Source organism: Tribolium castaneum, chromosome 5, assembly GCF_031307605.1.
Source record: "Tribolium castaneum strain GA2 chromosome 5, icTriCast1.1, whole genome shotgun sequence".
Classification (NCBI taxonomy): Eukaryota; Metazoa; Arthropoda; class Insecta; order Coleoptera; family Tenebrionidae; genus Tribolium; species Tribolium castaneum.
The window spans coordinates 13,913,871-13,941,043 of record NC_087398.1 but is presented as its reverse complement, the minus strand read 5'-3'; the positions used below and the strand labels follow the sequence as shown (position 1 = coordinate 13,941,043).

Genomic DNA, 27,173 nt, shown 5'->3' with positions numbered 1-27,173 from the left:
ATATATAATATATAATATATAATATATAATATATAATATATAATATATAATATATAATATATAATATTATTTATAAGTGATAGAAATGCTTCATTATTATGTGAGTAGGACACTTCTCATCTCACGAGCTTTATAATGGCATTTCGATGAGGTGTGATATATGAAATTTTATCTTATATTATCTTATTTTATTTTATACCTTTGTACATTATACCATTGTTTTCGGTTACAGAAATCAATTATCACTCACAAGAGAGATGAAGCTGTCAGTTCTACTCACAAGTGAGTAAAACTCTCTTGTGAGTGAAATTTGATTTCTGTCATCAAAAACAATTATATAATGTGCGTAAGAAACCACACCTACAAGATAAATTTAGTAAAAGTTTGGAAAAAAAGTTGGCTTCTTTTGAGCTCTACTATGATAAAATACTGGCGCAACTATCAAATTCACACTGCACCTAATTAAGTAATTATCTTTAAAAACACACGTTTTTATGGCTTAAAATAATCTGTTCATCAGTTAACACTTCTATTGCTGGTTTGTCATTATCAACCCCAACATATTTCTCAAAATTCGGTGAAAAGTTCATTATAAACGAAACGTTGCTCCACATTTTAAGTCAAATTTAGTTCGTTATAGCCAGAGGCGAGTATAAAGTACGCAGATACATAAGTATCTTTTTTTTTAACAAATATCTAGACAACCATATTATTGAATTTCTGTATTCACAATAAAAGAATGTTAAGCCGCCAAACCACTACTTAATATTAAATCGTTTTGACAATAGAAGATAAATAATCCAGTTAAGCATATCCTAGATTACGGTAAGGATAAATTACAATTCACAACATCAAAGATCATTTCATCATGAAATTCCTCGCATTCTTTTTGCTGTGTGTACCACACGTTTTGAGTTTGCCTAAAGGGGTAAGTACTGTTTGAAACACAATTTTCTAATAATAGTGTAAAGTCTCGAATTGTTGGAGGAAACCAGGCCAGAGGTGGTCAGTTTCCCTTTGTGGCGGCAATTTATGTAACAAGGTCTGGAGGTACTTACTTCTGTGGAGGTGTTTTGCTTAGTAATCAGTGGGTTCTCACGGCTGGACAATGCGTAGATGGGTTTGAAGGTTTAGATGGTTTAACATAATTTCACTAAATTATAATTTTAGAGCCACTTCGTTTCGAGTTCAACTTGGCTCAAATATTCTGGAAGGTACAGATCTTAATCGTGTTACTTTAGCCACCGCTACTTACACCCTTCATCCCAGGTATAATTCCGAGACTTTGGAAAATGATCTTGGTTTGATTAAATTGCGACTTCCGATTGAGTTCAATCGTGAGTAGTTTGATTCTTGTGAGTTAGAGTAAGTTTTGTGTTAATTTTTTAGAATATATCAGTGTTATCACACTACCAAGTAGTTTCACCCCTGATTATGTTTCCGTCACTGCGGTTGGATGGGGACAAGTCGATGATTGTATACATAACATTAAATTTTTTAAACAAGTAGTGAAAACACAATTTTTCAGTTAGTACCGGGCTTTCGAACAATCTTGTTTCCGTCACACTTACTACAATATCTCATGATGAGTGTCAGTTAACTTACGGTCCACAAATTACGCATGATATGCTCTGTGCTGCTGGAAACTTCAATGAGGGTATTTGTAATGTAAGTAAAAATTGTTAAATGTGTATGTATTTAAAATTCGAAATTTTCAAAGGGTGATATGGGTGGAGCTTTAATTCAAACAATTGGTGGAACAGCAGTTCATGTTGGAATTGCAAGTTTCAGAAGTCACAACGGATGTGAAACCACTGATCCTTCAGGTTTTACTAGGACAATTGCTTACGTAGACTGGATAAGAAATGTAACTCAATTGTAGTTTTTTTGTATTACAAAATAAACATTACACATTGAAGTTTTATTTCCGGAAAGGTTGTCCTTTTATGAAAAATAATAAAAAAATTAAACCCAGATACTTCCTAAATCCCAAAGCTGAGCCCTGAATCAAAATATTATTCTGTCTATTACTCGAATAACAGTTACGAAAAAATTACGAGTACCTAAACTACTTTTAATAGACTCATTTTGCAAATCAAAAATAATGTTTTTTAGATGGTTTTTGGACCAAAAAATCACTTCACAGTCTTTCGTCAGAATATAGCTTACTGTCTAGACAAGAAATACAGCGTGCCTGAAAATTGGCAAATTCCGAGTTCGAAGCGTTGTAGAGAATTACTTCACCAGTCCAAATGTAGAAACAAACTAAAGATTTGCTGCTTCCTTACAAAAATACATTGGTTTGAAGACGCACTTCAGATGCACTTTGAATTGTATTTTCTTCAAATGCAAGCGAAAAATTTTAGTGTTTATTGTTATTTATGGCGTAGATGATTGTGAAAAATTATAGTGTAAAACAATTTCAAGGAAAAGTAGCTTTATTTTGGAGTAAAAAAATTGTTTTTTTTTAAATTTTTTTTTAAATCATACAAAAATTACTTCAGAATGAAGCTATTTAAAGAAATGTTTTACATTATAATTCTTCACAATCATACACCATAAATTGCAATAAACACCGAAACTTTCTGCTTGCATTTGAAAAAGACGCAGTTCAAAAAGTGATTTTCAAACCAGTTTTCTTTGTGGGAAAGCCTGGCTCTTAATTTTTGTTATATTTGAACTACTGAAGTGATTCTCTACAATGCTCTGAACTTGAAATTCACCAATTTTGAGACACCCCGTATAAGGAATTATTCGAGACTTCAAGGTTTTTGTATTAAAAGAAAAATAGTGTAGCGAAAAGATTTATCTTCAAAAATACGTTAGATTGTCCCAACATAAAAAACTAAGTCAAAAAAAATGTAACCTTGATAAGAGATAAAATATTAATCTGAAGTTTTTGATGAATGCTAGTAAAAAAAACGCAAAAATCGTCCGATAAAAATCAATAAAATGCAATATAATACTTAACATAATCTTAAACTTACAATGGATTAAACTAATCCCATAACAAAACGTCTATAAAATTTATTGATTGCAATCTATCTGCTACTTTCTTATGCAAAACTCTGAAATAAATTATACAAACTAACTTTTTGTAAATATCGGTTTACACAATTCCAGACCTTGGTGAAAATCAATAATCGTAGCAGATTCACCAAAATTATGCACGATTTTAACCTAATGACCAAAAGCGTCTGTTCTAGCTTATCTAAGTGTCTTAAAACATTTTTTTTTTTTTTTTGAAAATTATATGATGTGCTTAAATCATAAAACGTACGATAACAAATTAGTATAAGAAGAAACGTTTGAATAAAATCATTACTTTAAAACTTCAAAATGAAGTTTGTTGCACTTTTTTCCCTATTCACACTTTTTTCATCACCAGTTTATAGTAACATAGGTGGTAAGAATTCAAAATTTTGCCCGTCACTAATTGTTGTTAATAGCTGGACGCATTATTGGTGGCAGTGATGCTAAAGCTGGAGAATTCCCATTCACTGCAGCAATTTACATTCATACCAGTTCAGGCCAGTATTTTTGTGCTGGAGCTCTGCTTAGCCGCGAGTGGATTTTGACCGGTGCTCAATGTGTTGATGGTGCCCTTCAGTTTACTATAGTTCTTGGTTCTAACAATTTGCAAGATAGTAATGACCCCAACAGAGTTAAAGTAGCTACTGAAGAGTACTATCTGTATCCAAAGTATGATGCGTTCACTCTTCAGCATGATATTGCTCTTATTAAGTTGCGTCTGCCTATAGAATATAGCGGTGAGTGAATTATTAGTATTATTACTGGTCGTAGTAAAGTTACAATTTTTTTTCAGATTACATTCAACCAATCCTTTTACCAACTGCAGAACTGGTCGATTATTCGGTAGTTGTAGCGCTTGGGTGGGGACAAACCAGTGATGGTAAAACTTAATCTCAAACTTTTTTTGTTTATAATTGTATCAAATTCTAGAGGATGCCGGCAATGTTTCTGATCTTCACAGAGTTAGCATCACGGTTTTAAGTAACCAGGAATGTCGAAACACTTACGGGACTCAAATTATCGAAGAAATGGTCTGTGCTGAAGGAAATTACAACCAAGGAACTTGCCATGTCAGAACTTTGATTTTTTGTATTTTTTTAAAGTTTAATTTTTTTCGGTTGTAGGGTGATAGTGGTGGTCCTTTGATTCAATATGTTTACGGACAATCTGCCACACATGTCGGTGTGTCTAGCTTTTTCAGTGGAAATGGGTGTGAATCAACCGATCCGTCTGGTTTTACAAGGACTTTTCCCTATGTTGAATGGATAAGAAATGTAACACAAATCTAAGAAATAAATTTTTGGAAATTACATTAAAAATCATATTTTTTTCTTTATTCAACTCTTATTCTTGTGTGACTATTTATTAAGATAATAATCCAAGTTAAACCTTGCGCAACTTAATCCACCTGTCGTATTTCTCCAAAAATTATTTAATTTTTTCTCGACACTCCTTTATAACTTTTTCCCTAAAAAATTAATTAGTCGCAAATCCAGATTTCCTCGATCGTTTAACCAAGAGCTAAAGAATTTTTTCCGGCAAAAAAAACTAGCCCATCTCAATTTTCAAAAAATCTGGTAACATAAATTATTACAATTATTTTAAATCATTAAAATTTCATTGTAAATTTTTAAATAAATAACTTTATTCTGCATATGTTGAAAATGTGAATAACCGTATGTTTGAAAATTTTAAATTCTTTTGGCATTTTGTACGGGATCGTAAAAATACTGATGGTACTCCGGCAGATGTGTTCCTTAATGGGTATTTGTAATTTGTGTGTTGACTTTTTCTCTTCTGTGTATACGGCTAATGAAATTAGTACTAGTAACTGTTCAACTTCTTTAATTACCAACAATACTATAAATAATCAAGACTTAGATGTCTCAGTAGATGAAGTTTTTGACACCATTCTCGAATTGAAAGACTCCTACAAAAGTGTACCGGATAGAATTCCAAGTATTTTACTGAAATCATGTGTGTTTACTTTGGCTATTCCATTGTACATGTTATTTCAATCATTGCTTAGTGAAAAAAGTTTCTTAGTATTTGGAAAAACAGTTTTGTTATACCTACCTTTAAAAGTGGCGATCGCTGTAAAATTGAAAATTACAGGGTGGTTTTTAACACCCAAAATTTTTTATAGTATTGTTGGCAAACAATTGCAATTTCATTTTTACACTAACAATACAGCCACTGAAAGCAAAATCTACCCTAAGATGTAGTTACAACTTTACGAAATAGTTTTTCGCAAATATCTCAAAAATGACTAATAGTCAAAGAGTGAGTTTTGCATTTAGACGGCTCATTTTCTCTCAACAGCATGGCTTCTCAAGAGCAAATCGCCAATCTCTAATCTCTTAGAGTATTGTACATATCTTAATAAATATTTTGATAAGAAAATACAAGCTGACTCAATTTACACAGATTTTTCGTGTTAATATAAATATATTAACCCATATACTCTTTCAGCTTGGTTTCAAAAAGTCTACTGTTTACTACCTACAATCTTTTTTAACTGACAGACACCAACAAGTAAAGATTGGTAATTTTATCTCTAAAAAAAGTGAAGTTACCTACCTCTGGTGTGCCTCAGAGTTTCTATGATGGTCCCATATTGTTTCTTCTTGTTATCAATGATCTATGTAAATAGTTTACGTCTTCTTACTTTTTATATTTTGCTGATGATTTAAATTTTTTTTCAATTATCCAATCAATGTCAGGCTGCTCAAGCATTGCAGGCTGATTTGGATAGCTTGTTTTGGTGGTGTAAAACATAAATACAGGAAGCTTTCTGACTAATTAAATCTTTTATTTCCATTGAACAAATTAAAGCAATTTCGAACAGAGTTAAAAGTGTGGAAATTTATAAATTAAGAAAGTAAATGTAAAGACAAAAATAAACGAAAATATGAATATGTTAAGATCACATTATGGTAGTACTAGAGGAAAGTCAAAACAATTGTACCAAAGCCAAAAGTGCGGGGCTATCAGATTGTAACAAATGTGTTATATGTTAAAAGACGAAATAACTTCGGTTCCTTCAGTTTCAGTTTGTCGGATATTTGTTACCACAGATCAAATTCGAAAGTGTCCACAATATTGTGTTCTCGGAAGACCGCCACTTTACCAACCATTTTTCATCATTTAAGTTCATGCTGTACGGGAAATCATAAACTGATAAAATTAGTGCTGTCTTCTTTAGAAAACTTTAATGTTCGACCACCCCCGACAACCATGTTTCAAAAGCTTTTGTAACTAACCCTGTGGAGAGATACCACATGCTAGAGATACCATAGACCATAGTCGCGAGATGCTGGCTATGTTAATTAAGCGATGGAACATACTCAAGATTGGGCGGTGGTACTGTTTATGTTATTCGTAGAAATTGTAAATCTCGATAAATGCTGATATGATCTAATACATAAGTACTACAAAAGACCTAGCCTCTGGGTCCTCGCGTTAGTTACGGTCAGAGGGAAAAATTTGGCATCAACGTTCAGACCGGAAATTACCGCTAAGAGATGCTTCTAAGTTATTGGTCAAGGAACTAGGTCCTACTCAAAGACAAGTTTTCCTCGTTTTAAAATTCCGAAATTTAGTTAGTTTTTGTTTGATTCCGAAATCTAATAGTCCTTGTGACCACTGCGTTCGTGTGATTAGATTCTAGAATTTTACTAATTTCTTTTTGTATCGACTTTTAACTTTAATCTTTCTTTTTCATTAATTTTGTAAATTTCAAAATAAACGGCTGGTTTTGCTCGGATGTGAAATAATCCCCAAAGGAAAGGTAAGCGACCTTTTCTTAGTTTCAACTTCCAAGATCTTCTGAACTCCATAAGGTGCCAATTCTACCAGAAATTAAACCTACGCTACCAATTTAATCAAATTTTCAATTATTTTTTTTGCTCCACTTACTTCCACGCACCAGGCTCGTTAGATTGGCACAAAAGGAAATAAACGAACTTACAAAAGAAGAAGCAGAAATACAAATAAATAAAGAAAAAAACAAAGAAAGCTACAGGAGAAAACGAAATTCCAAACAAAGCATGAATGTACGCCACAGAAAACCTACAAAAAAGGTTGTATGAAGTCCTCAATAGAGATTGGAAGAAAGAGGGATTGCCCAAAGATTAAACACTAATTATTCCAATTTACAAAAAAGACAAATATCAGCCGAAAAATTACCGGCGTATAACTTTACTCAGTACGACCGGAAAACATTTATTGGTTATTTAGGGCAGGGAGTAATTAAAATTTATATTTTTCGCGACGTTTTGATTTTTTATTAAATCTTCATTAGGCTGTCGTCTGCAATATTAATACGTGTTACTTAAAGTTGAGATGGCACAGACACTAACTTTTTTTGGTCACACAGCCAAAATATTTAAATTAAATTGAAACGTGCAAGAAATATAAATTAAAAAAAATATAAATGAATACTGTATAACCAATAAATTTTTTTCGGTCATTTTGTTTTCAGGAGCATCTAGGCTATGGTATTAGATGAAAGACTAAAAGCGAAAATCCATGAAAGAGGACAGGCAGAGTTTAAGAAAGAAATAAGTAAAGATAGAGGACGAATGTATGTTTGCTTCATGGACTTTGAAAATAGTTAAAATTTTAAGAGAGAAAGTGATGTCCAAGTGGTTGGTGAGAAGAATAGAAAAATTTAATAAGAAAACCATTAATCAAGTGAAAATAGATAAAGAAACGAGTAAATGTTTTTGGACAATCAAAAAAGTCAGACAAGGTTCCTTGGAGGACACAGATCAGGTTATAATAAGAAAGGTACAAGTTGGTGGAATAGTTATAGGCAGAAAAAAAGTGTGGTCCATGGCGTCTGCAGACGACCTACCTGATGATAATGATTGTAACAAAGAGCAAAAACGATATGAAGGAAATGATAAAAAAATGGAAAAATAAATAAAAGAATGGAAGTTAATATAGATAAAATAAAAATAATAGTATTTCCAAAAAAATTAGAACGGAAAAAGTAGATGAGTGGCAATGAGAAGAAAAAATATAGAACAGCTCGAAGAAGAACAGCTCATATAAAAGAAGCAACAAAAAGCAAATATGGTTTTAAGAAGTGTGTGGAGCTTGGGATAACGTAAATTTAGCGAATATTTCAAGAGAAGAATGATGATGTTTGATAACTTGGCGAAAAGCATTGTAATGTATGGAGCAGAAATGTGGGAATAGATATAAAAATATAAATATGGGAATAGAAGATAAGTATATAAAATGAGTAATGGGCTAAATAAACAAACGCCAAGACACATAATAAGAGAAGAAAATAAGAGAGAAAAATTAAGGAATGAGAGCTGTGGGATTTGAAAAGAAATTAAGAATTCGGCGTGAATGCAGAATTCAGTGTTGGGCAGAATTCAAAAAAACAAATAAAAATATTAGATGGAAAGAACAAGAAGACTATTATGAAAATAAAGGGTATGCGTGTATAAAAATTCAAAGAATGAGAAAAAAAAAAGAATAATGAAAAATAAACTGAAAATGAGAGACGGACATAGATAGGCAGGAAAGAATAACATGCATAAGAGAATCGAGATATAACGCAAAATATATGCCCTGCTTAAGTTATTAACGATAAACTCTCTAAATACTTAGGTAAGATGAAAAATAAACATAAGAAAATCATAGCCAGATTTGAAGTCGGTGACAAAACCAAAAAACAACTGTGTTCTATTTCATCACGGTGACAACGTTTGATGGAAAATAAAATGTTTGTGTAGGCATTATTAAAATAATAGTTGCTGTTACTTAAAAGTAGACATTAGACAAAACTTTAAAATATAAATATGTGAAATAGAACACAGTGTTGTGGATATTTGGTTTTGTCACTCACTATAGATGTGGAAACGAGAAAAAAGAGAACGAATTTTTGAGGCAACATTGGGAAAAACTGTACAAATTATGTGGAGAAGAAAGGGAGACGTTAGAATATTGTTTGTCAGACTGTGTGGAGCTAGGAGTGTGCAACTTTGATAGAGAAAAGTTCTAAACAAAACAGGCAAAGGAAAAGAATGGATAAAAGATGTGACGGATGTAAGAAAAAAATAGAACAAAAAAGTGTAAATATAAGTAATGTAGAATATGAATAATTTCAACTAGAACTGTAATGCCAAATATGCAATAAAAACATTTTAGTAAAAAAATAAAAATTATACATGCTTTTTATTTATCCTAGGTACTATTCTTCTTGTGTAACAATTTAAGATAATAATCAAGTTAAACCTTGCGCAACCTAATCCATCTGACGTATTTCTCCTAAAATTATCTAATCTATTCTCGAAACTATTTCTATTTTCTAGCCGAACATAACAGAAACATAAACACAGGAAGCCTTCTGACTAATCAAATCTTTTGTTTCCATTCCTAATCCCTCTTGAAATCAATGCATGCTTGAGTAAAACACTAATCATTCATTCCTATCTACATTATGAATAAGAAAAGATAAACCATTTCTACATAGATACCTACGTTTGAAATACTACATAACTAAGTTAGCGAGTCAATTCAAACATAATAACAAAATGAAAGTCTTTTGGTCAGTAATCTTATGTCTCTCAGTTTGCCTAAAACCCTCATCTCTAACAAAAAATATTGCAAGTAAGTAAGTGACCATTTTTCCTTCCAAATTTAATTTTTCGTTTAGATACTCGTATAATTGGGGGTAGGCAAGCACGAGCCGGTCAGTTCCCTTTCTCAGCTGCGATATTTGCCAAAACTTTTGACAGTGCGGTGTTTTGTGCTGGGGCCCTTTTAAGCAACCGCTGGATTTTAACAGCAGGCCATTGTGTGGAAAAGTACAATTAATTATCATTTGAACCAAATCGTTAGGTTTTGTTTCAGTGGCACGGAATTCGTTATTACCTTAGGATCAAATTCACTTTCTGACGATGATCCCAACAGGTTGAATGTCAGCACCTCTAATTATTTTCTGCATCCAGAGTTCAACCGAACCACTCTAGATAACAACATTGCTTTGCTAGAGCTTCGTCAAAATATTGAGTTCAATGGTCAGTACTTAATTTTAATTATAAGTGGGTTTGATTGGTTTTTTAGATTACATTGCGAAAATACATTTGCCAGTGAAGGCGTACGGTTCAGATGTTAATGTTGTTGCAATTGGATGGGGTCAAGTCAGTGACCGTAAGTTACAAAAAAGAAATTTCTCTAAATGTTCATGGTTCGGTTACAGTTGAACCTGGTCCAGTTGACCACTTAAACTATGTGGATTTAGTTACCATATCTAACGAACATTGTAAAATATACTTTGGACCACACGTAACGGATAACGTTGTTTGTGTTAATGGAATCTTTAATGAGGGTCCCTGTGTGGTAATAAAAATTTTTCAAGTGCAACAGTTTTCCGGAAACTTTTTTTAGGGTGACAGTGGGAGTCCCCTAATCTATTATTTAGACGATCGGCATCCCATTGCAATTGGGGTGTCTAGTTTTCTCAGCAGTCGTGGTTGTGAAAGTTTGGATCCTTCGGGTTATATGAGAGTGTTTCCTTATCTCAACTGGATTTACAATATCACAGGAGGTTTAGACTAATGGTTGTTCTTTTTGTAATAAAAATTACGCAAAAATAAATAAGTCGCACTTATTTAGTAAAGTTCATTTACTAAATCGAATGTATTGAGAAATATAATTGTTGGTTTGAAAACACACTATAAAAAAATAGAAACGTGACCCAACGATTTGATAATGTACATTATTGATATATAAATGTTAAAATTAAACTGTTTCTTTACAAAACTCTTAGATACTAACCCCTTGGATCGCCTAAAATTATTTTCAAACATATAGTGTTTCAGAAATGAACAGCAAACCTATACAAACATATGTGTTATCAATGGAACACCCTAAATATTATTGTATTTTTGGACGTACTGATGATTTTAATCTACACTTGTATTCGTGGATTCTGTTTATTTTTAAAATAAATTATTTTTTTTGGTAAAAACACCTTATTTAAAAATAATTATTACATAAAAACTAAGAATTTTAGAAAAGTACTTTAAAGGGCAAAGCTCAAACTTAAATTTTACAATTGGTTAGGGCATTGCTAGCAACTAGATACGTAAAATTTAGAAGTTTATTAAAAGTTAAATAACTTGTAAAAGTAAAATGCAATTTGAATGAATTTTTTTGTTTTTTTTAGTAAATAATTGTCTGTCTAAAAACATAAAGTTTTAAATGTTTAAATCAATATAACTAAAAAAACATTAAACTTCAAAAGATATTTTAGCAACAATGCTTATTGTTTATACAGGGTGTAAAAAAATGGGGAGAACAAAGAACCAAAGATTTCCCAGTCTAAAGAAAGAGGGTTATCTGAATTGTGTAATTCTATTTTTATTCAAAAGACCCTTAATTTCTGAACAATGTCTGTATCTCATAAAATTTTTGTATTGGCCTTTGTTTTGAAATAAAAAAATAATTTTCTTCATAAGTATGATTGGAGTTTTATCTAGACTTATGAAGCGTATAAAGTAACCTATTATCCACTAGTGAAATAAAGTAAAGTTATTCCACTAGTGCCGTAGTAACTAGTAATTATTCCTACCAGACAAAGCCTGTCAAGTTTGATTTTACGAATACAAATATTTTTAATTTAACTTCGATTTAATCTCATTTTGTTAATGTGGCGATTGTGGATAAAACGTTATATTGCATTCATGTTTATGTCGGATTTTATCTACTTATAAATATTAAATATTCTTGCGTGGATAAAACATTTATGTGTACAATAAATAACTAACTATAAATAGAAGTACCAACATATCGGACGTTCGTCAATAATTATTATATTGATTTTAAAAATGCATTTTATTACTTAAATTAATTACTTAATAATTTCAATTTTCTGAAAAAATGCCTTCTTTGGTTCAAATAAATAATCTGTTACATTATTGCTGTCTAATATACACGTACATAAAGAAAGTATATACAAAAATTTTATAAGTTACAAAAATTGTTTAAAAAAATGAGTCATGAATTAAACACTATTCGGATAGCATATGACAAAAATATGTCTTAAAATGTGTTAAATTGATGATTGATCAAAACTTTACAAGAAAAAAAACCAAAGCATGATATCAAAACATGTGGTTTTAATGGCAAATTACTTGTACCAACTTTCAATAAATATCAATCGATTATTCTATTTAATAGTATCTTATGTACCAAGGGCATAATGAAGATGATTATATTCAAAGGCAACGGTTAAAAAGTCGAGGGGCTCCGGCCCGAGATTTTAAGTTGCCTGAGATTTATAAAATCGAGTTATGCCCGTGGTGCGTATAACATTTTATTTTCCACTTGAAATGTGAAAAATATTTGATTTATTTTTGTTAGTATTAGCTCGCTTTTTATGCCCTAAGGCAAAACAAACAGGTTTATATAACACGTATCCTAAACGATAAGAATCAATATTATACAAGTGGAAAATAAAAGTTAATAAAGAAAATCCAAAATAATTTTTAAACTTTGGCGTCCTCTAACTTTTGAACCATGCAGCTTGGTATAGAGGTAAGTTTGGGCTTTAGCCCAAACATCTCTGGTTCTTTTTGTTAAACTTTATAAGTATAATTATGTTATTACGATAGTAAACTATTTCATAACCATAGTAACTCCACTACGGATTATTTATTGACGAGTTTATATGGAGATTTAAAGATTTGACATAAATATTAAATATTTAAATATTTCACTAAAAAATAAAAAATAATAGCTTAGGGTTACTTTAAAGTTATTAAAATTTATTTTTAGACTACGGAAACAACAGCTAAAAAAAAGTTAAAATATCGTTTAAGTATTCAAAAGGAACACTTAATTGTTATTGTTTTTAGAGAAACAGTTTCAAAGACTTTTGGATGGGTGTTTTATTTGCAATTTTAAAGTTATTCAATTTGCAATAAACCCCTCCACTTTTTTATCTTGCTGATTGCAGTGAGCTCATTATAAATTATATCCTTATTGTTCGAACATTTTTCTATAAAGTGGTGAAAGTCCTACTTGTTTAGGATTCTCAGTTTTTATGTAATACATTTTTACAAACACTGTGCTCTTGTCAAATAAATCAATTTATTTCAAAAACCAAGCAAAAGCAAAATATAAGTGTTAAAAGCTACATTCAAAAATGTTAAAAAATATAGGATGTTCCATCTAAAAATACATAAGTTTGTATTGACTGCTTTTCGAAACACCTTGTATATTTCAAAATAATTTTTAATGAGGCGGCTTTCGTATAAAAAGATACATTTTCTAACATTTAGAGATCAATAATAGACACTTTCAAATTGCTGGGACAGTATTTGAGAGTAGGACGAAATAAGAAACTCGTCAAGTGTTGTAAAATGTGTTTATTTTTGAGAATTTTATAGTTAAACATTTGTAATATTCCTGATCCAGTCTCGGTAATCACTCGTTCTAATATATCCAGAAGGATCAGTGCTTTCGCAACCATTGCCACTAACAAAACTTGCTATTCCGAGGAGTATATGGTACCCACTGACAGCATAAATTAAGCCGCTTCCTGTATCGCCCTGAAAATAAACTTTACTAGATAGAAACCAATGTAGTTATGTTATTCCGAGCTGATCGTACATAACAAGATCCTTCATTAAAGTTACCCTCAACGCAAAGAGTAACGTTTGTTATCTGATTATCATAAGTTAATCGACACTCATCATTTGATATAGCTACGACATTAACCCATCTAAGATCATCACTAAGACTAGAACTACCTAAAAAAATAATTACCATAAATACGATTAAATATTAGGATTCGTAGTGTATGTCTTACTATCACTAGTTTGACCCCAACCCAAAGCCATAAGAACTGTACTTTCTACAACATAATGAGCCCCCAAAACGTTCACTTTGTTCAAATAATCTGCAAAAAAGTTCTAGTAAAGTTGAACATTTTTTTCCAAATTTTTACCGCTAAACTCGACTGGCATTCGAAGCTTTATAAGTCCAATATCATTTTCCAAAGTCATTGGATCAAAATTAGGATGTAATACAAATTCGGACGTGGCCACAATGATACGGTTTGAGTCAGCGTCATGCAAGCTGTTACTCCCCAATTGAATTGTAAAGAGGACAGCGCTACAAAATTTTATTTTTAGACCAAATTTAAATAAATCTAAAGGTATACAACCCATCAACACATTGCCCGGCTGTTAGAACCCATTCCTTGTCAATAAGGGTGCCTCCGCAAAAAAATCGACTGTCTTCAGTTTGTACTGTGATAGCAGCTGCGTGCGGAAATTGACCAACAATCGCTGTTTGGCCACCAATAATTCGGCCATTTTTTGCTAAACTGGCCTAAAACACTTAAAGGGTAAGTAGTTGTGGTGTTTTAGTACTTACACTTTGCGAAGAGTGAACCAAAACTGATAAAATGAACAAATATTTCATTTTGTTCAAACTCTGTTGCACCAATAATCCGTGTCAAAGCGTGGTTTTTATCTACAGTTGACTAATCTTTTAATAATAATAATGTTTATTTGTGTTAGCAGCTCAAAAGCTTTACACACGTCAATATAATACAGGGCTGTCCGTTTTTCGAGCTCCATCTAGGGACTTCACTGTATGTGTTTTTTAAATAAGATTGATAAAATTGTAAAATAGTTATTAACGATTAGATTTATTATTGAAAGTGTAAATTACTTTAGCTATTATTTTTTTGAAGTGCATGAATGATTTATAACAGCAAATTTTGAGAGAAAATGCGACGTTAGTTTTGAAACATCTAATATGTGCATTGATTTCTATTGTAAAGATGTTTTTTTAATAAATTTAAACTGAGACTAGTCCAAAAGTACATAGTTAATTTATATTTATAGTCAACGCAGTCAAATACTTTCAATACTTACAAATTCTCCTTGTTTGAAACCATTAGGTAACTATAGTAAAGTTTTGTTTATTTATTCTTCCTCCTTTTAAAAAACAAAATTTTGATGAAGGTAGCAGATCAAATGTTATAAGATGACAGCATTTATAAACAATTTTTTAAAAGTTTCACTTAAAATTGGTAAACTGAAATTGAACGGTAGTTTTGTTTATCATCAATATTGCCCTTTTTATGAAATGGGAGAACCTTAACACTTCTAAAACACCTGAAAATATACTTGTTTTAATTGCAATATTTATTAATTTTGTTAATGGCGTTGTAATAAGGTCTTTAACATTTTTTATTAATTTAGTGTTGTTACCATAAATATCAAGAGTATTTTGTTTTAAAGAATTAAATCTCTCAGATATACAAAAAAGGCTTTTAAATAGTTTCCATTAAGATTATCATTTAATATTTTTTTAATTGCATTTATTGTGTAACCTATTTATTTGTATTAATTTTTATGCCGTTTTAGGAAAATTACGTGATTTTTAGAAAAATCTATTATTGCGACTCTCTTTTCTTTGTGAATTTTAGTTCTACACAACTGCCTATACAGGGTATCTGTTTTTCGATCTTTTTTCGATCACAGTTATTTTAAGTTATTATGAGAGATACGAGGTTGGATAAATTAGGACAAAGTTGCGCATTTTTACGCTGAACAATTATCTGCAAAAAAATTTGATGTCATTTTTAGTTTTTGAATTATCGAAAAAAAAGCTTATAATTTTCGTTTTAATTTTCTTAAGCAAAAACCAAAAGAACCAGACGTTTTTAACTTGGACGTTTTTCAACCACTTTTTTAGAAAGAATCTAAATCCGTCATCGTATTTTTCAAGACATTCTTGATGTCAGAGTTACAACACTCAACTTTTTTTATGGAAGTCAGATTCGATTTTTAAATTTTAAAAAAGTATTTTTATTTCTGATTACAACGATATATTACATGATATAATCGAATCTTACAGGCTGATCAAAAGGAAGAAGAAAAAATTTTTGCGAAGAGTGCTTCGGAAAAAACGCCAACAATTTTGTTTTTAAATATACTAGATTTTGGAAGTTTAATTGAATTTGGATATAGAAGGTTTACATTTACGCCAAGATTACTTATTTAAAAACTAAACGACATGGAAAGTTAGAAGTTTATTCTTTGCAAAACAAAACAAGAAAAAGTTATTCCAATTCTGCTCGCATATTCAATAGAATTGTCAAAATTTAGTTTGTTAAACAACATTTTTGACGTTTTCTCCAAAGCACTCTTTGCAAAAACACTTTTTTTAAATTTTTTATCAGCATATACGACTCGATCATATCATGTGATACATCATTGCAATCAGGGACAAAAAGACTTTTCAAAAATACAAATGTCAAATATGACGTCCATAAGAAAAACCAAATTTGAGTGTTGTAACTCTGACATCAATAACGTCTTGAAAGAAGCAATGACAGATTTAGATTTCTTGTTAAAAAGTGTCTACTTAAAAATATCTAGTTCTTTTAGTTTTCGCATAAAAAAATAAAAACGAAAATTTAAAAAAATGATTTTTCGCAATAATTCAAAAACTTAAAATGACTCATCAAATTTTTTTTCAGATAATTGTTCAACATAAAAACGAGTAACTTTGCCCTAATTTAACAGACCTCGTATCTTTTATAATAACTGAAATTCTCATGGTGGAGCACAAAAAAAACGGACACTCTGTATTTGTAGCATAAAAATGAAATAAACTATTTTTTTTTGATTTGAATTGCTTGACGAATACATTTTTTTAAGGCTTTTCCGTCTCTCTTAACCCTTAACACTGTATACAATTTTGATTACATTTAGACTTTTAGAATTAATGCTGGAAAAAAGCTGGGAATTCCGTGTAAGTACCAGCATATTGGTGAAAATATCGAATTTTTAATAGACGTCAAAAGCATTATTATTAACAAAAGTCCAGTCACAAAATTCTACATTAAAATAAAATAAAAATTTATCTGACACAATAAACATCACAAAGTTTTACAAAAACGGTTTTTTTGTGCTTGAATCTCATTACCATCTAAAATTTGGTGGTATTATAATTTGTCACATTGGCTATCCAGTCAACATATGGTGAAATTCTGGTGTATCCTGAAGGATCAGTGCTTTCGCATCCATTCCCACTTACAAAACTTGCAACTCCGATCAGAAGAGCATTACCTAAAGAAATAACACGCACAAGAGGGCTTCCAGTATCCCCCTAAAAATTAAAATTGTATCTCGCAAGTTTGAAAAAAAAACAACTCACTTTGCAAGACCCTTCGTTATAATTTCCCTCAACACAAACCATCTGATCAGTTATTTGATTACCGTAAACCAGTCGACATTCATCATTTGTTAGACTGGTCACCGTCACGAATTTGAGTTTATCGGAAAGACCAGCGTCCTCTAATTAACCAATTAAAACGTATTTTAAGAGACAGAATAATTACCATCACTGGTCTGTCCCCAACCCAGAGCAACAACTCGGACACCTGCCTCCAACGCAGCCTCAGGGAGACCATGAATTGGAAGAATATAATCTGATAAAAATGTTACTAAAGAGTTGCATTAAAACTAGTTATCTTACTGGAAAATTGGATGGGAATACGTAGCTCGATTAAGGCAATGTCGTTTTTAAGTGTCGCTGGGTCATATTCTGGGTGTAGAACGTACTCAGATGTGGCCAAAACTAGGCGATTTTCATCAGGATCGCTTAAACTTGTTGCTCCAATTTGGATAGAAAAAAGCAGGGCCCTACGTACAAATAAAAATTTGAAAAATTTACTTTTATAGTGTTACCCATCGGCACACTGAGCTGCAGTGATGATCCACTGGTCATTAAGCAAAGTGCCACCACAGAAGTATTTGCCGTCTTTGGTCGTGGTTTCGATGGCCACAGCGAAAGGAAACTGGCCAGCGAAAGCTGTGATCCCTCCAATGATTCTGCTATTTGTGATTTGTTTCTGGAATTTTAATTATTACGACTGTAAAGTTACTAATTGTAAAGTCATACCGCTGATGATGTCCAAGTATACACAAGGAACAGGCACAAGGTGCAAATGAGTTTCATCTTGATTTGTTTTTGAACTTTGAAAAATGCGTACTAATATTTATAGGCATCTATTTATAGCAACAGACAATTTCTTGTTATCTAAAACTTGCTAACATCTAGTTTTTGATAACGTAAAGAGGCTTTATAAAAGACCTTTCGGTTACTCAGTTTATGACTAGTTTATCACCATGACTGAAATGTTTTATAGACATAAAAAATTTATTGTTTCCAATACTTATCATGTACCGGGTGTTTCAGTTTGGAATTTGCACCCTTGTAAAATACTTGTTTTATTGTTGTTGAGCTTTTAAAATTTTTATATTTTATAAAATTTTTCAAATTATTTATTATATGTAGATTTAAAATTTGGTGTACAATTAATGGTTATTTACCTAACGAGTTTGGAAATTGCTTTCTAAACAAGTTAGGTACCAAATTAATATTTTTGTAATTTAATTTTTTTTTGTTGGTAGCTGGTCAAACAATGAAAAAAGTGACATGAACTGTCATGTATCGTAAAAGAATAATCGTTTTTCCATCTCAGCGCGCGGTAGAGATACCAACCTATTAAATGTCCCTGGCCATTGTTGCAAAGTAAAAAATATCGCAGTGTGAAAAAGTCCGCTATTTCCCACACGCTCCAGCGTGCTAGCTATCTGAAAGCTAAAAAAGCATTTTAAATTCAATAGTCTCAGATGTTTTTTAAAATTTTTATATCCATTTGTTCTGGAAAATAACTTGTTTTTTTTTAAATGACAAGAAGGGTCAAATTTTGAATTAAAAAACATTCTGTGTACTGTGATGTAATACATGCATTCATAACTTAGGTATTTTAAAAAAATTGTCGAACTAATAACATCCTTGGATGCGTTGTCTTTATCTGACGTTAGCTCTTTGCTTCCAGAACTTTAAGCAAAAAATAAGTAAAAGTTAATAATAATTTATAGATAATAATAATTTCACTTTTAACTGAAAAAAAAAAAACATTTAATAAAAAAATATTTAGCTGTATCCATAATCATAAGTGATTCTCTACAGGCTGTGTCACGTAATTTTACTAGGCCTGCGTCTCTAAAAAGCCACCAAGGACACATTCCACAACAAACTCCACTACAAATTTCGAAAAATTGAATGGTCTTTTTTAGTTTTTTCATTCCTTCAAAAAATTACAACGTTTTTGGGTAGTTAGGTATAAAGGTAGATAGATTAGGCTCATATTCATTCCGACTTTTGATAGAACACATAATAACTAATTCTGGAAAATAGCAATACATGACTATTGATGAAACAATGATTAGTTTGACAAATACTATCATGGGTTTCCAAAAATAAAATAATTAAATGTGAATTTTATGTGCCAAGTGTTCTCTATTTTTTGTATATTTGGGTGCATACATTAGGCGCAGGACTAGTAAAGTTGTGTGAAACACCCTGTATATTTTGTTATATTGTAACACATGTACAAAATTAGAAGTAAATTATCTATCAAATCTTACAACAAGCTATACAGCGATTTTTATAAAAAAATTAAATTGGCAGACATCGTTTTGACAAATATCGTCATAAGGCTAAATTAATATTTTTAGATTTTGTCATTTCATTCAAAAATATATTATATGGTTTGTATTACACTATTTTACAAAAACTAAAAAGTTACAAAAGTGCGAATACAAAACTGAATCACCCGGTATTCTTTATGAAACCTATTCCCTCGACTTCTTGAGAGTCTAGTTACTTTCGATTTTTAGTTGAGTAATAAAATAAAATCAATACAAAATAATTAAATTTTTACGTTAAAATATACTTTATCTCTAAGTTGCAAATCTACTACGATTAAAGTAGCTTATGAACTGTGTTAAGCCAATCTAATAGCTGTAATAAATTAGGCAGTTGACCAGCTATCTATAAGCTACTCAAAAATATCTGATAAAAATTAATCTGTCATATAAAACAGTCAGAATCTAATCCCATGCTTCAATTTTAAGTGGAAATATTTGTCAAAGTGTTGATCCTTCGGAATACATAAGAATGTCGTGAATTTATCTCTATTCCGATTGGATATGCAGTTTAATTGGTTAAAGAATAACCAACTATTGTTTTTCAAAAGATTTTATTAAAATATTACATTACCAATAATTTGTGTTTAAGTTTCCGTAATACACCTACTAGTATAACGTATTCTTGAAAAATTCATTAAGAAAATTTTAATGTTTTGCTGCTGAATCTATGCGGTTTAACAGAAAATATTACTTTCGTTGGGTTTAATTTTAATATTTTTACTTAGTCAGTGTTGATAAAACAGCACTAGCTTCATTTTGTAAAACAGACAATGCGCCAGCTTTACCACACTTTGCAAGGTAGCAAAAACTCCTAACTTTTAAGCCAATTTTTACCGTTTTATACTTTAATTGGTTTATGACCCCTTAATAGGTAATCATATTATAGAATTTTTTACCTTTACTAACAAATAAGTTAAGAGGTAGATAATTAACAGATTAATAAAGACAATACTTATAAACACGCAATGATCATTTAATGTAAAAACGATGAAATCGTTTATTGTCATTTTGTTATGTGTTTCCCAAATCTGGGCACTTCCAAAGGGTAAACATTTAATAAATGTTTCAGTAATATGTTAAATTTACGTTTCAGGGGTGCGCATAATTGGTGGTCATAATGCGTACGCTGGTGAATTTCCTTATGCGGCAGCTATTTACAAATCGACATCAGAAGGTAGATATTTCTGTACCGGATCTCTTTTGAGTAATCAATGGGTTCTCACAGCTGGTCAGTGCGTTGATGGGTACAATAATATTATAAAAAATTGGTTTAAAATTGTAATTGTTTTGTTGTAGCGCTACCTCTTTTACCATCGTTTTGGGAACACACAAATTAGATGGAGATAGTGCAAATGTGCAAAAATTAGCAACAGACGAATTTGTTTTACATCCTGATTACAATCCGACGACTTTAGAAAATGACATCGGGCTTATTAAGTTACGAATGCCTGTAACTTTTAGCAGTAAGTTATTTCTAAAAGAAACGAATTAGTTTGTATCATTTTCATTTATCTTAAATTTAAGTTTACATCAGAAGACTTTATTTGCCATTTTCTGATCTACCAAATAGTATAGTCGGTGTAGCTTTTGGCTGGGGACAAACTAGTGATGGTAATGTGTTGAGCACTCATGGTCACAAAACAATATTTAATTTGTATATTTATGCAGATAATGCTGATCTCTCAAACACCTTACAATATGTAAATTTAAGTGAAGTGTCCGATGAAGAGTGTAAAATTACTTATGGAGACCAAGTGGCTGAAAATATGGTCTGTTTTGAAGGAAACTACAATGAAGGCACATGTTTTGTACGATTTTTATCGTGATTTATTCTCGTTTTGATTTTGATGTTTTAGGGAGATACCGGAAGTCCAATTATTCTGCATGTTAGCAGAGGTTATACAATCGTTGTCGCAGTTGCAAGTTTCTTCAGTTCAAATGGATGCGAAAGTACTGATCCCTCGGGATATACAAGGGTTTTTCCCTACAACGACTGGATTAAAAACGTGACAGAACTGCCAATGTAATTTTAGTAAAATTTGAGTGTGTTACTTGAACGTTAATACTAACAAATAAATGGATATACTACTGTTTAAAGTTATTTTTTACATAGTTGAATTTAAATAATCAAGAGGTGTAAAAAAGCTAGTCAAAATTTTTGGGCACCTCCAGTGCAGATGAGTGATTTAGAACAATTACTTAAGTAAAACTATACACATCAATCAAGATTATATTATGCGATATCTTTTATCTATTTGAACAATGAATTCAAAAAAAAGGTAAGTTTACATAAACTTGAAGTGGTTTAAAAATCTACATATTTTTTTGATACGACAGCTGAAAACTTTTAGTCAGAGATGCTCGAGATAAATAAATAATTCTATTGTTTATTTAATCCATTCATAACGTTTCTTAAATACTTATTTCTTCAGCGATAATCTAGACCATTGTATCTGAAGTACGTACTTAACTAGAAAAAATCCATAACAATAACAAATAACAAAATGAAGTGCATCTACAAAGTTACAATTGTATTTAAAAAAAAATTAAAATTCAAAAATTGGTGGATGCGCCGGGCAAATGTGCACAACATAAATGAATTATTGTTTTTGTAATCAAATGTTTTTAATAATTTAAAATGCAAATGTTACATTTAAAAATGTATCTTAAGATAATTATTATCAGTGACCAAAAAAATGCCCACAAAAAAAGCCCACATCTCAGATGGAAAAAAGCCTACACAGAATAATGTCCACAACGACAAAAGCCCACATAAAACGAAACTCACACCAAAAAACACTCACACAGGCAAAAACTCACGTAGAAAAAGGCTCACACAAAAAATACCCACTTAACAAAAAACCCACAGAAAAAAATAAGCTATTACGTTTCCTCACTAGTTCCTATAACTAGTTCATAACTCATTAAAAAAATCATTTTATAGCATTTATTCAAATTCAAGATAGGCACTAGTACGGGGAGTTGTAAAATTGTAGGTAACGATGCTTTGCTTATTTAAGAATTACTCAAAAAGTACACTATAAATATTTAGCATTAGGTAACTCAAAAAAAATCTTACTTTTATTCTAAATGTTACGTTGTGCACTTTTTATAATACAGTTTGCGGTGATTACTTTTTTAACATTCCAAGACCTGCAGAAAAGTTAACACTGTTAATGTTAATGTTCACAACATTTTTTTCGTTAGCTACACTCTTGATTGATTGCATCAATTATTTATATTCTGTTAAACTGATCATTATTAGAACAGTATTTGTGTTTGCTGTAGCCGGATAGTAATTTTAATATCGCAGCAATTTTCTTAAAAACGTAGATATTTTAAAATAAAACAAAAACGTTTCAAATGAGTCAATTCTAAGATATGTGGAGTGGTGCAGTTGTAAACGTTTTATCATTTAACGCTCTCGAGGTACCCTCATCCCAAATTTATTAATGTCTATATTTTTTGTGCGTAATAAGGTAATTTTTATAACAGTTCTCAAAATTTAGGACCAAAACAAATTTTTTTAGATAAATCTGCATTTTCGATGTATAAGCAGTTTCAAAACTATAAAAACGCCAACGTCGCATTTTACTGAATTATTTTTTTATATAAGATTGATAAAATTATAGAACAGTTATTAATGAATAGATCTCTTATTGAAAGTATAATTTACATTAGCTATTTTTTTAAGAGCATGAATAATTTTTAACAGCTAATTTTGAGAGACGATGCGACGTTGGCGTTTTTATAGTTTTGAAACAGGTGATACAAGACTTTTACTTTATGATTTGTTTTCCTATTTCCTATGCAATTTTGCAAAATTATTCCCTAACACCATATAATTTGTAAACATTCATAATTTGCGAGCATCACAATTCAACAAATGACAAATGTGAGATGATCATTCAGTTTACCCTATACGTCAAAAAGCTGTAATCAATTTTTCAAAATTTTAAATTAGTAAGTAAAACAAAATTAAAACAAATAAAACTGAGATTTCTTTGTCTAAAAAAAATTGCAGGGTAACGTTTTTGATTATCTTAATTTACTCTTTTTTTAAACAAAATTGTAGCAAAAACTGATTCAAAAATATTAAAATATTACACGATTATAAAGATTGATTTTTTTTTGAATTATTTTTTTCGTAAGCTTTTTTGGTAGGCTTTAATAATGTTAGAAAAAAGCAGACTGCGGAAGAGCCATCTAGCCCATATACTACTTACTTTCGCAAATGTGGAAAAATTGCTTTTATTGATAATTAGTGATAAAAAACTAATAAATTACCGAATTCGATAGTGAATTTGTTGATGATGCACAGAAACAGCTTTTTTAAATAAATTTCAGTTTGCTTTGAGTAAAACTTGCAATAAACAAATAAACTTGAGCAGTACCAGTAATGAATGGAGAACCATGGCAACAACATGTAAATTATAATATTAAAAAAACTAAAAAAAATATAATGATAATAATTTACTATATTCTTATTTCAGAATATTAAACATTATTTTTTCAATTGCTGCAGCAAAATTTGAAAAGCAGTAAAAGAATGATGTTAGAATTATTGATGCTATGTAAAGATTATGTGAGTTTAATTATAGCACAAATTTTTAAATAGTTAAATTACAATTTATATAAAATTGTTATGCTTCAAAAGTAAGAACACCCAAGTCATCAAATGCACAAAAGCAACGAATAAACCGTTATAATAAAATTATAAAGTTATATTTAGTTGTTCATCGTCTGTTTTATAAACAATAACTAACTGGATATTCGGGAATGCAGACACATTTAATCTAGGTAGATTATTTATAGTCTACGTTTCGCCACCTCTTAAAACTTCTTCACAAATGGTTTCCTGTTTATTGTTCTTATTTTGAAAACGGTTATACAATAAATGTTTTTATTATTTTTGGTGGATGCGCCGGGCAAATATATTCAACAAAAAATATCAGTCAATTCTATGACCAAATTCCCAGATAAAAAAATATTTTTTGTCATTACCTTTTTGAAATGGAAACGCAAAAAATTCATTAAATTACTCAAATTAAATTAAGTTCAATTTTTTTATAGAGACGACACTCGTAAAGTGGCTAAAATCTAGGTAGATAGTATTTTTGTGGCAACTACAATAAAACTACAAATTATGTTTATGTTTAATTTTTTATTTTTTCTTTACATTCAAATGCACATTTTACGCTTTACCCGTAACATTTTTTATCCATTCATTATATGGAAATATTCTTGTAAAACCTGAAGGATCGGTGCTTTCACATCCGTTCCAACTGACAAAACTAGACACACCAACAACCACGTAACGGCCGCGACTAATCAACTGTACAAGTGGACCTCCACTATCACCCTACAAAGAAAATATAAAAACACAAGCAAAATTCTCCTCACTGTTACCTTGCAAGTTCCTTCATTGTAACTTCCATCTACACACACCATACTGTCCAAAATTTGATTCCCGTATGTTATTTTACACTCAGCGTTTGACAAAGAAGTGACGTTCACCCACCGAAGGTCATTAACAGTTCCTTCTTCTTCTGCCAAGTTTGATAATATTAACTTGTAAGAAAAAAATTAGTGCTATACCGTCTGATATTTGGCCCCATCCAAGTGTCATCGCCGAACTTGATTCTCCAAGTTCACTAGATGGTAGATAGTCAATAGGTTTTAAATAATCTGTAAAAATTTATTTTGAATCAAAAAATTGGTTATTGCCTCAAGTACCTGAAAATGCAACAGGCAGGCGAAGCCAAATGAGCCCAACATCGTTAGCTAAAGTTTGTGGGTCATAATCCGGATGTAAAACATAAGTGTCTGAGGAAACTTGCACAGCATAGGGATCATCTCCTTTTAAAGCTGTTGCCCCCAGATGTATATTAAAAGTGTGCACTCTTGAAAGTCAAAGTAAATAAAAGAAAAATCTTTATATTTTCAATAAAATTACCCAATGACGCATTGACCTGCAGTTAGTACCCATTGTGCGTTCAAAAGAGTTCCACCACAGAAATAATTTCCATCTGCAGTGGACGTATATATGGCTGCAGCAAAAGGAAACTGACCTCTTCTAGCCACCGATCCGCCAATTATTTTTACATCTACAAAGCATGACTTGAGATTAAAATAAACGTAAAAACTGATTACCAGGTCTTGTTGCTTTTGAATTTGGAAAAGCCCAAACGGTGGTAACACAAAACAACAAAAAGAGTAATCTCATGGCGGCAAATTTGTGTTTTGTGTTTATTGTAAAATACCTCACATCCTTCAAGCAATTACAATTATTTCGTTATCTTATCCCTTATCTCCGACGGAAGTCGTCAAACGATTTAAAGATAAACCAGCTTTTGGACATTGAACCAATAATAATAATTAAACGCTGGGAACACACACATACAGGGTGTCTCAGCTAAGACTTTAGAGCCTCATATCTCAGATAGTTGTCAACGGATTTTTATGAAATTTAAAATGCAGATATTTTGGAAGATAAAGATTAAAATCCAATTAATGCAACAACTCAAGTCTTAAAAACGTAATTTTTACATGCCTTTTTAAAATGTAAAGCTTTTTAAAACTTATATTAAAAAAATTATCGTCAGTGGAAAATGCTGTCAGAAAAAACTCGTTCGTGGAAGACATCTGTTTCGCAAAAAAAATGAGAAACAAACTGTTAAACGTGGGTTCAGATGCAAAAGCGTAGCTCTCTATAAGACGAATGAGCACTACCATTGAATTTTGGTCAATCCTACTCGCAGAAACGTAACTGTCACGCAAGAGACATTTTACAATTACCTCTCACTCATACAAAGTTAAAAAACAATATTTTTGACTTACTTTTGGTACTGGATGCTTTAATTCTTTTAAAAAGGACTAAAAGACTGAACAACAACTGAAAAATTCTAGACACTGAACATTTAGGACTTTGGAAATGTTTCGTACACTGCTGATTGGATTCTCTTCAAAAGCTTGAATTACAGCCCCAACTATTGCTTCGTTTCCAGTGACGTGTTTTGTCCTCACTCGATTAAGCTCAGGTACGCTTCCTGTGTCTTCAAATTATTGACGATTCTTTGAACTTTAAATTTCATAAATAACATTTCACAAAAAATCCAACGACACTTTCCAGAGACGAATATTGATTCCTTTTTCAACAACACAGAAATTTCAGCGACTGTTGTTAGTTTTTAAAGTAATTTCACCAAATTAAAACAATTTTACTTTTCTGACAGCGCGCACACTTTTGACATTTTTTTTAGTGGTACACAAAATGCCGTGTATAAATGCGTCATCAATTGTTTCAAAAGGTGACTGCCCAAATTCCTAACAAAATTTTGATTGAGTTTTTAACAACAAAATTTATTTTTTTTCTTGGATCAGCCGAGCGATTTGGTTATTTTTTTGTGTCGCTATTTATTTTTCAGGGTTTAATAATCCAACGGTAATTTGGCTTAATTTTAAATAAAAGAAATGTGTTTTAAAATTTCAGTTTTTAGCTTGAGGTCATTTTTTGTCCCTAATTAAAAGATCACCTTCTAAAATATGTGCATTCTAAATTTATAACAATCCGTTGACAAATAACTGAGA

At 30.9% G+C, this 27,173-nt stretch overlaps 6 protein-coding genes across 8 annotated transcripts; 3 read left to right on the top strand and 3 right to left on the bottom strand.

The window, feature by feature from the left end:
- Nucleotides 1-265: 265 nt before the first annotated feature.
- LOC107397936 (brachyurin-like) lies at nucleotides 266-1,909 on the top strand. Its single transcript, XM_015980033.2, has 6 exons — nucleotides 266-928; nucleotides 972-1,120; nucleotides 1,171-1,337; nucleotides 1,390-1,476; nucleotides 1,529-1,668; nucleotides 1,721-1,909. Exons 1-6 carry the CDS (start codon nucleotides 869-871, stop codon nucleotides 1,880-1,882), a joined length of 765 nt encoding a protein of 254 aa, XP_015835519.1. The 5' UTR covers nucleotides 266-868; the 3' UTR covers nucleotides 1,883-1,909.
- Nucleotides 1,910-3,272: 1,363 nt separating this feature from the next.
- Nucleotides 3,273-10,666, top strand: H115 (serine protease H115). 2 transcript variants are annotated; one of them, XM_064356522.1, is made up of 12 exons: nucleotides 3,273-3,403; nucleotides 3,450-3,770; nucleotides 3,827-3,913; nucleotides 3,964-4,103; nucleotides 4,158-4,320; nucleotides 7,540-7,618; nucleotides 9,503-9,663; nucleotides 9,710-9,860; nucleotides 9,907-10,073; nucleotides 10,120-10,206; nucleotides 10,256-10,395; nucleotides 10,444-10,666. In XM_064356522.1, the coding sequence occupies exons 1-12, from the start codon at nucleotides 3,340-3,342 to the stop codon at nucleotides 10,612-10,614; spliced, it is 1,731 nt and encodes a 576-aa protein (XP_064212592.1). In that variant the 5' UTR covers nucleotides 3,273-3,339; the 3' UTR covers nucleotides 10,615-10,666. The 2 variants fall into 2 exon arrangements, with proteins under 2 accessions (XP_064212592.1, NP_001164241.1); NM_001170770.1 differs by lacking the exons at nucleotides 3,273-3,403; nucleotides 3,450-3,770; nucleotides 3,827-3,913; ... (1 more) ...; nucleotides 4,158-4,320; nucleotides 7,540-7,618 and having other exon boundaries at nucleotides 9,588-9,663.
- A 2,746-nt stretch (nucleotides 10,667-13,412) lies between these two features.
- On the bottom strand, nucleotides 13,413-14,649 carry LOC100141705 (brachyurin). Its single transcript, XM_001809462.4, has 6 exons — nucleotides 14,440-14,649; nucleotides 14,228-14,394; nucleotides 14,009-14,175; nucleotides 13,871-13,960; nucleotides 13,672-13,811; nucleotides 13,413-13,610 (listed from the first exon to the last, which is right to left on the bottom strand). Exons 1-6 carry the CDS (start codon nucleotides 14,485-14,487, stop codon nucleotides 13,449-13,451), a joined length of 774 nt encoding a protein of 257 aa, XP_001809514.1. The 5' UTR covers nucleotides 14,488-14,649; the 3' UTR covers nucleotides 13,413-13,448.
- Nucleotides 14,650-16,667: 2,018 nt separating this feature from the next.
- Nucleotides 16,668-18,145, bottom strand: LOC657293 (serine protease H107). The gene is made up of 6 exons (XM_963761.5): nucleotides 17,986-18,145; nucleotides 17,772-17,935; nucleotides 17,560-17,726; nucleotides 17,423-17,512; nucleotides 17,239-17,378; nucleotides 16,668-17,190 (listed from the first exon to the last, which is right to left on the bottom strand). Exons 1-6 carry the CDS (start codon nucleotides 18,040-18,042, stop codon nucleotides 17,011-17,013), a joined length of 798 nt encoding a protein of 265 aa, XP_968854.2. The 5' UTR covers nucleotides 18,043-18,145; the 3' UTR covers nucleotides 16,668-17,010.
- A 2,333-nt stretch (nucleotides 18,146-20,478) lies between these two features.
- Nucleotides 20,479-21,680, top strand: LOC657370 (brachyurin). Its single transcript, XM_963834.5, has 6 exons — nucleotides 20,479-20,628; nucleotides 20,677-20,827; nucleotides 20,880-21,046; nucleotides 21,108-21,194; nucleotides 21,252-21,391; nucleotides 21,440-21,680. Exons 1-6 carry the CDS (start codon nucleotides 20,571-20,573, stop codon nucleotides 21,608-21,610), a joined length of 774 nt encoding a protein of 257 aa, XP_968927.3. The 5' UTR covers nucleotides 20,479-20,570; the 3' UTR covers nucleotides 21,611-21,680.
- A 3,047-nt stretch (nucleotides 21,681-24,727) lies between these two features.
- Nucleotides 24,728-25,878, bottom strand: LOC657444 (serine protease H106). Of its 2 annotated transcripts, none has more exons than XM_963904.5 (6): nucleotides 25,737-25,878; nucleotides 25,540-25,690; nucleotides 25,320-25,486; nucleotides 25,182-25,271; nucleotides 24,993-25,132; nucleotides 24,728-24,945 (listed from the first exon to the last, which is right to left on the bottom strand). In XM_963904.5, exons 1-6 carry the CDS (start codon nucleotides 25,807-25,809, stop codon nucleotides 24,778-24,780), a joined length of 789 nt encoding a protein of 262 aa, XP_968997.4. In that variant the 5' UTR covers nucleotides 25,810-25,878; the 3' UTR covers nucleotides 24,728-24,777. The 2 variants fall into 2 exon arrangements, with proteins under 2 accessions (XP_968997.4, XP_064212738.1); XM_064356668.1 differs by having other exon boundaries at nucleotides 24,993-25,129.
- Between the last annotated feature and the right edge of the window lie 1,295 nt (nucleotides 25,879-27,173).

What these genes read in the sequence shown, in the direction of transcription:
- LOC107397936 (XM_015980033.2), top strand. Translation starts at nt 869, where the DNA reads ATGAAATTCCTCGCATTCTTTTTGCTGTGTGTACCACACGTTTTGAGT. An exon ending in GCTGGACAATGCGTAGATGG is followed by an intron (nt 1,121 to 1,170) that starts GTTTGAAGGTTT and finishes TTATAATTTTAG; the next exon opens with AGCCACTTCGTTTCGAGTTC. An exon ending in ATGGGGACAAGTCGATGATT is followed by an intron (nt 1,477 to 1,528) that starts GTATACATAACA and finishes ACAATTTTTCAG; the next exon opens with TTAGTACCGGGCTTTCGAAC.
- LOC100141705 (XM_001809462.4), bottom strand. Translation starts at nt 14,487, where the DNA reads ATGAAATATTTGTTCATTTTATCAGTTTTGGTTCACTCTTCGCAAAGT. An exon ending in GCCGGGCAATGTGTTGATGG is followed by an intron (nt 14,176 to 14,227) that starts GTTGTATACCTT and finishes AAAATTTTGTAG; the next exon opens with CGCTGTCCTCTTTACAATTC. An exon ending in TTAATGAAGGATCTTGTTAT is followed by an intron (nt 13,611 to 13,671) that starts GTACGATCAGCT and finishes GTTTATTTTCAG; the next exon opens with GGCGATACAGGAAGCGGCTT.
- LOC657370 (XM_963834.5), top strand. Translation starts at nt 20,571, where the DNA reads ATGAAATCGTTTATTGTCATTTTGTTATGTGTTTCCCAAATCTGGGCA. An exon ending in AATCTGGGCACTTCCAAAGG is followed by an intron (nt 20,629 to 20,676) that starts GTAAACATTTAA and finishes TTTACGTTTCAG; the next exon opens with GGGTGCGCATAATTGGTGGT. An exon ending in CTGGGGACAAACTAGTGATG is followed by an intron (nt 21,195 to 21,251) that starts GTAATGTGTTGA and finishes ATATTTATGCAG; the next exon opens with ATAATGCTGATCTCTCAAAC.
- H115 (XM_064356522.1), top strand. Translation starts at nt 3,340, where the DNA reads ATGAAGTTTGTTGCACTTTTTTCCCTATTCACACTTTTTTCATCACCA. An exon ending in ACAACCAAGGAACTTGCCAT is followed by an intron (nt 4,104 to 4,157) that starts GTCAGAACTTTG and finishes TTTCGGTTGTAG; the next exon opens with GGTGATAGTGGTGGTCCTTT. An exon ending in TCAAAATATTGAGTTCAATG is followed by an intron (nt 10,074 to 10,119) that starts GTCAGTACTTAA and finishes TTGGTTTTTTAG; the next exon opens with ATTACATTGCGAAAATACAT.
- LOC657444 (XM_963904.5), bottom strand. Translation starts at nt 25,809, where the DNA reads ATGAGATTACTCTTTTTGTTGTTTTGTGTTACCACCGTTTGGGCTTTT. An exon ending in GCAGGTCAATGCGTCATTGG is followed by an intron (nt 25,487 to 25,539) that starts GTAATTTTATTG and finishes TTGACTTTCAAG; the next exon opens with AGTGCACACTTTTAATATAC. An exon ending in ATGGGGCCAAATATCAGACG is followed by an intron (nt 25,133 to 25,181) that starts GTATAGCACTAA and finishes CAAACTTGGCAG; the next exon opens with AAGAAGAAGGAACTGTTAAT.
- LOC657293 (XM_963761.5), bottom strand. Translation starts at nt 18,042, where the DNA reads ATGAAACTCATTTGCACCTTGTGCCTGTTCCTTGTGTATACTTGGACA. An exon ending in TATTCCCATCCAATTTTCCA is followed by an intron (nt 17,513 to 17,559) that starts GTAAGATAACTA and finishes CATTTTTATCAG; the next exon opens with ATTATATTCTTCCAATTCAT. An exon ending in ATAACGAAGGGTCTTGCAAA is followed by an intron (nt 17,191 to 17,238) that starts GTGAGTTGTTTT and finishes TTTAATTTTTAG; the next exon opens with GGGGATACTGGAAGCCCTCT.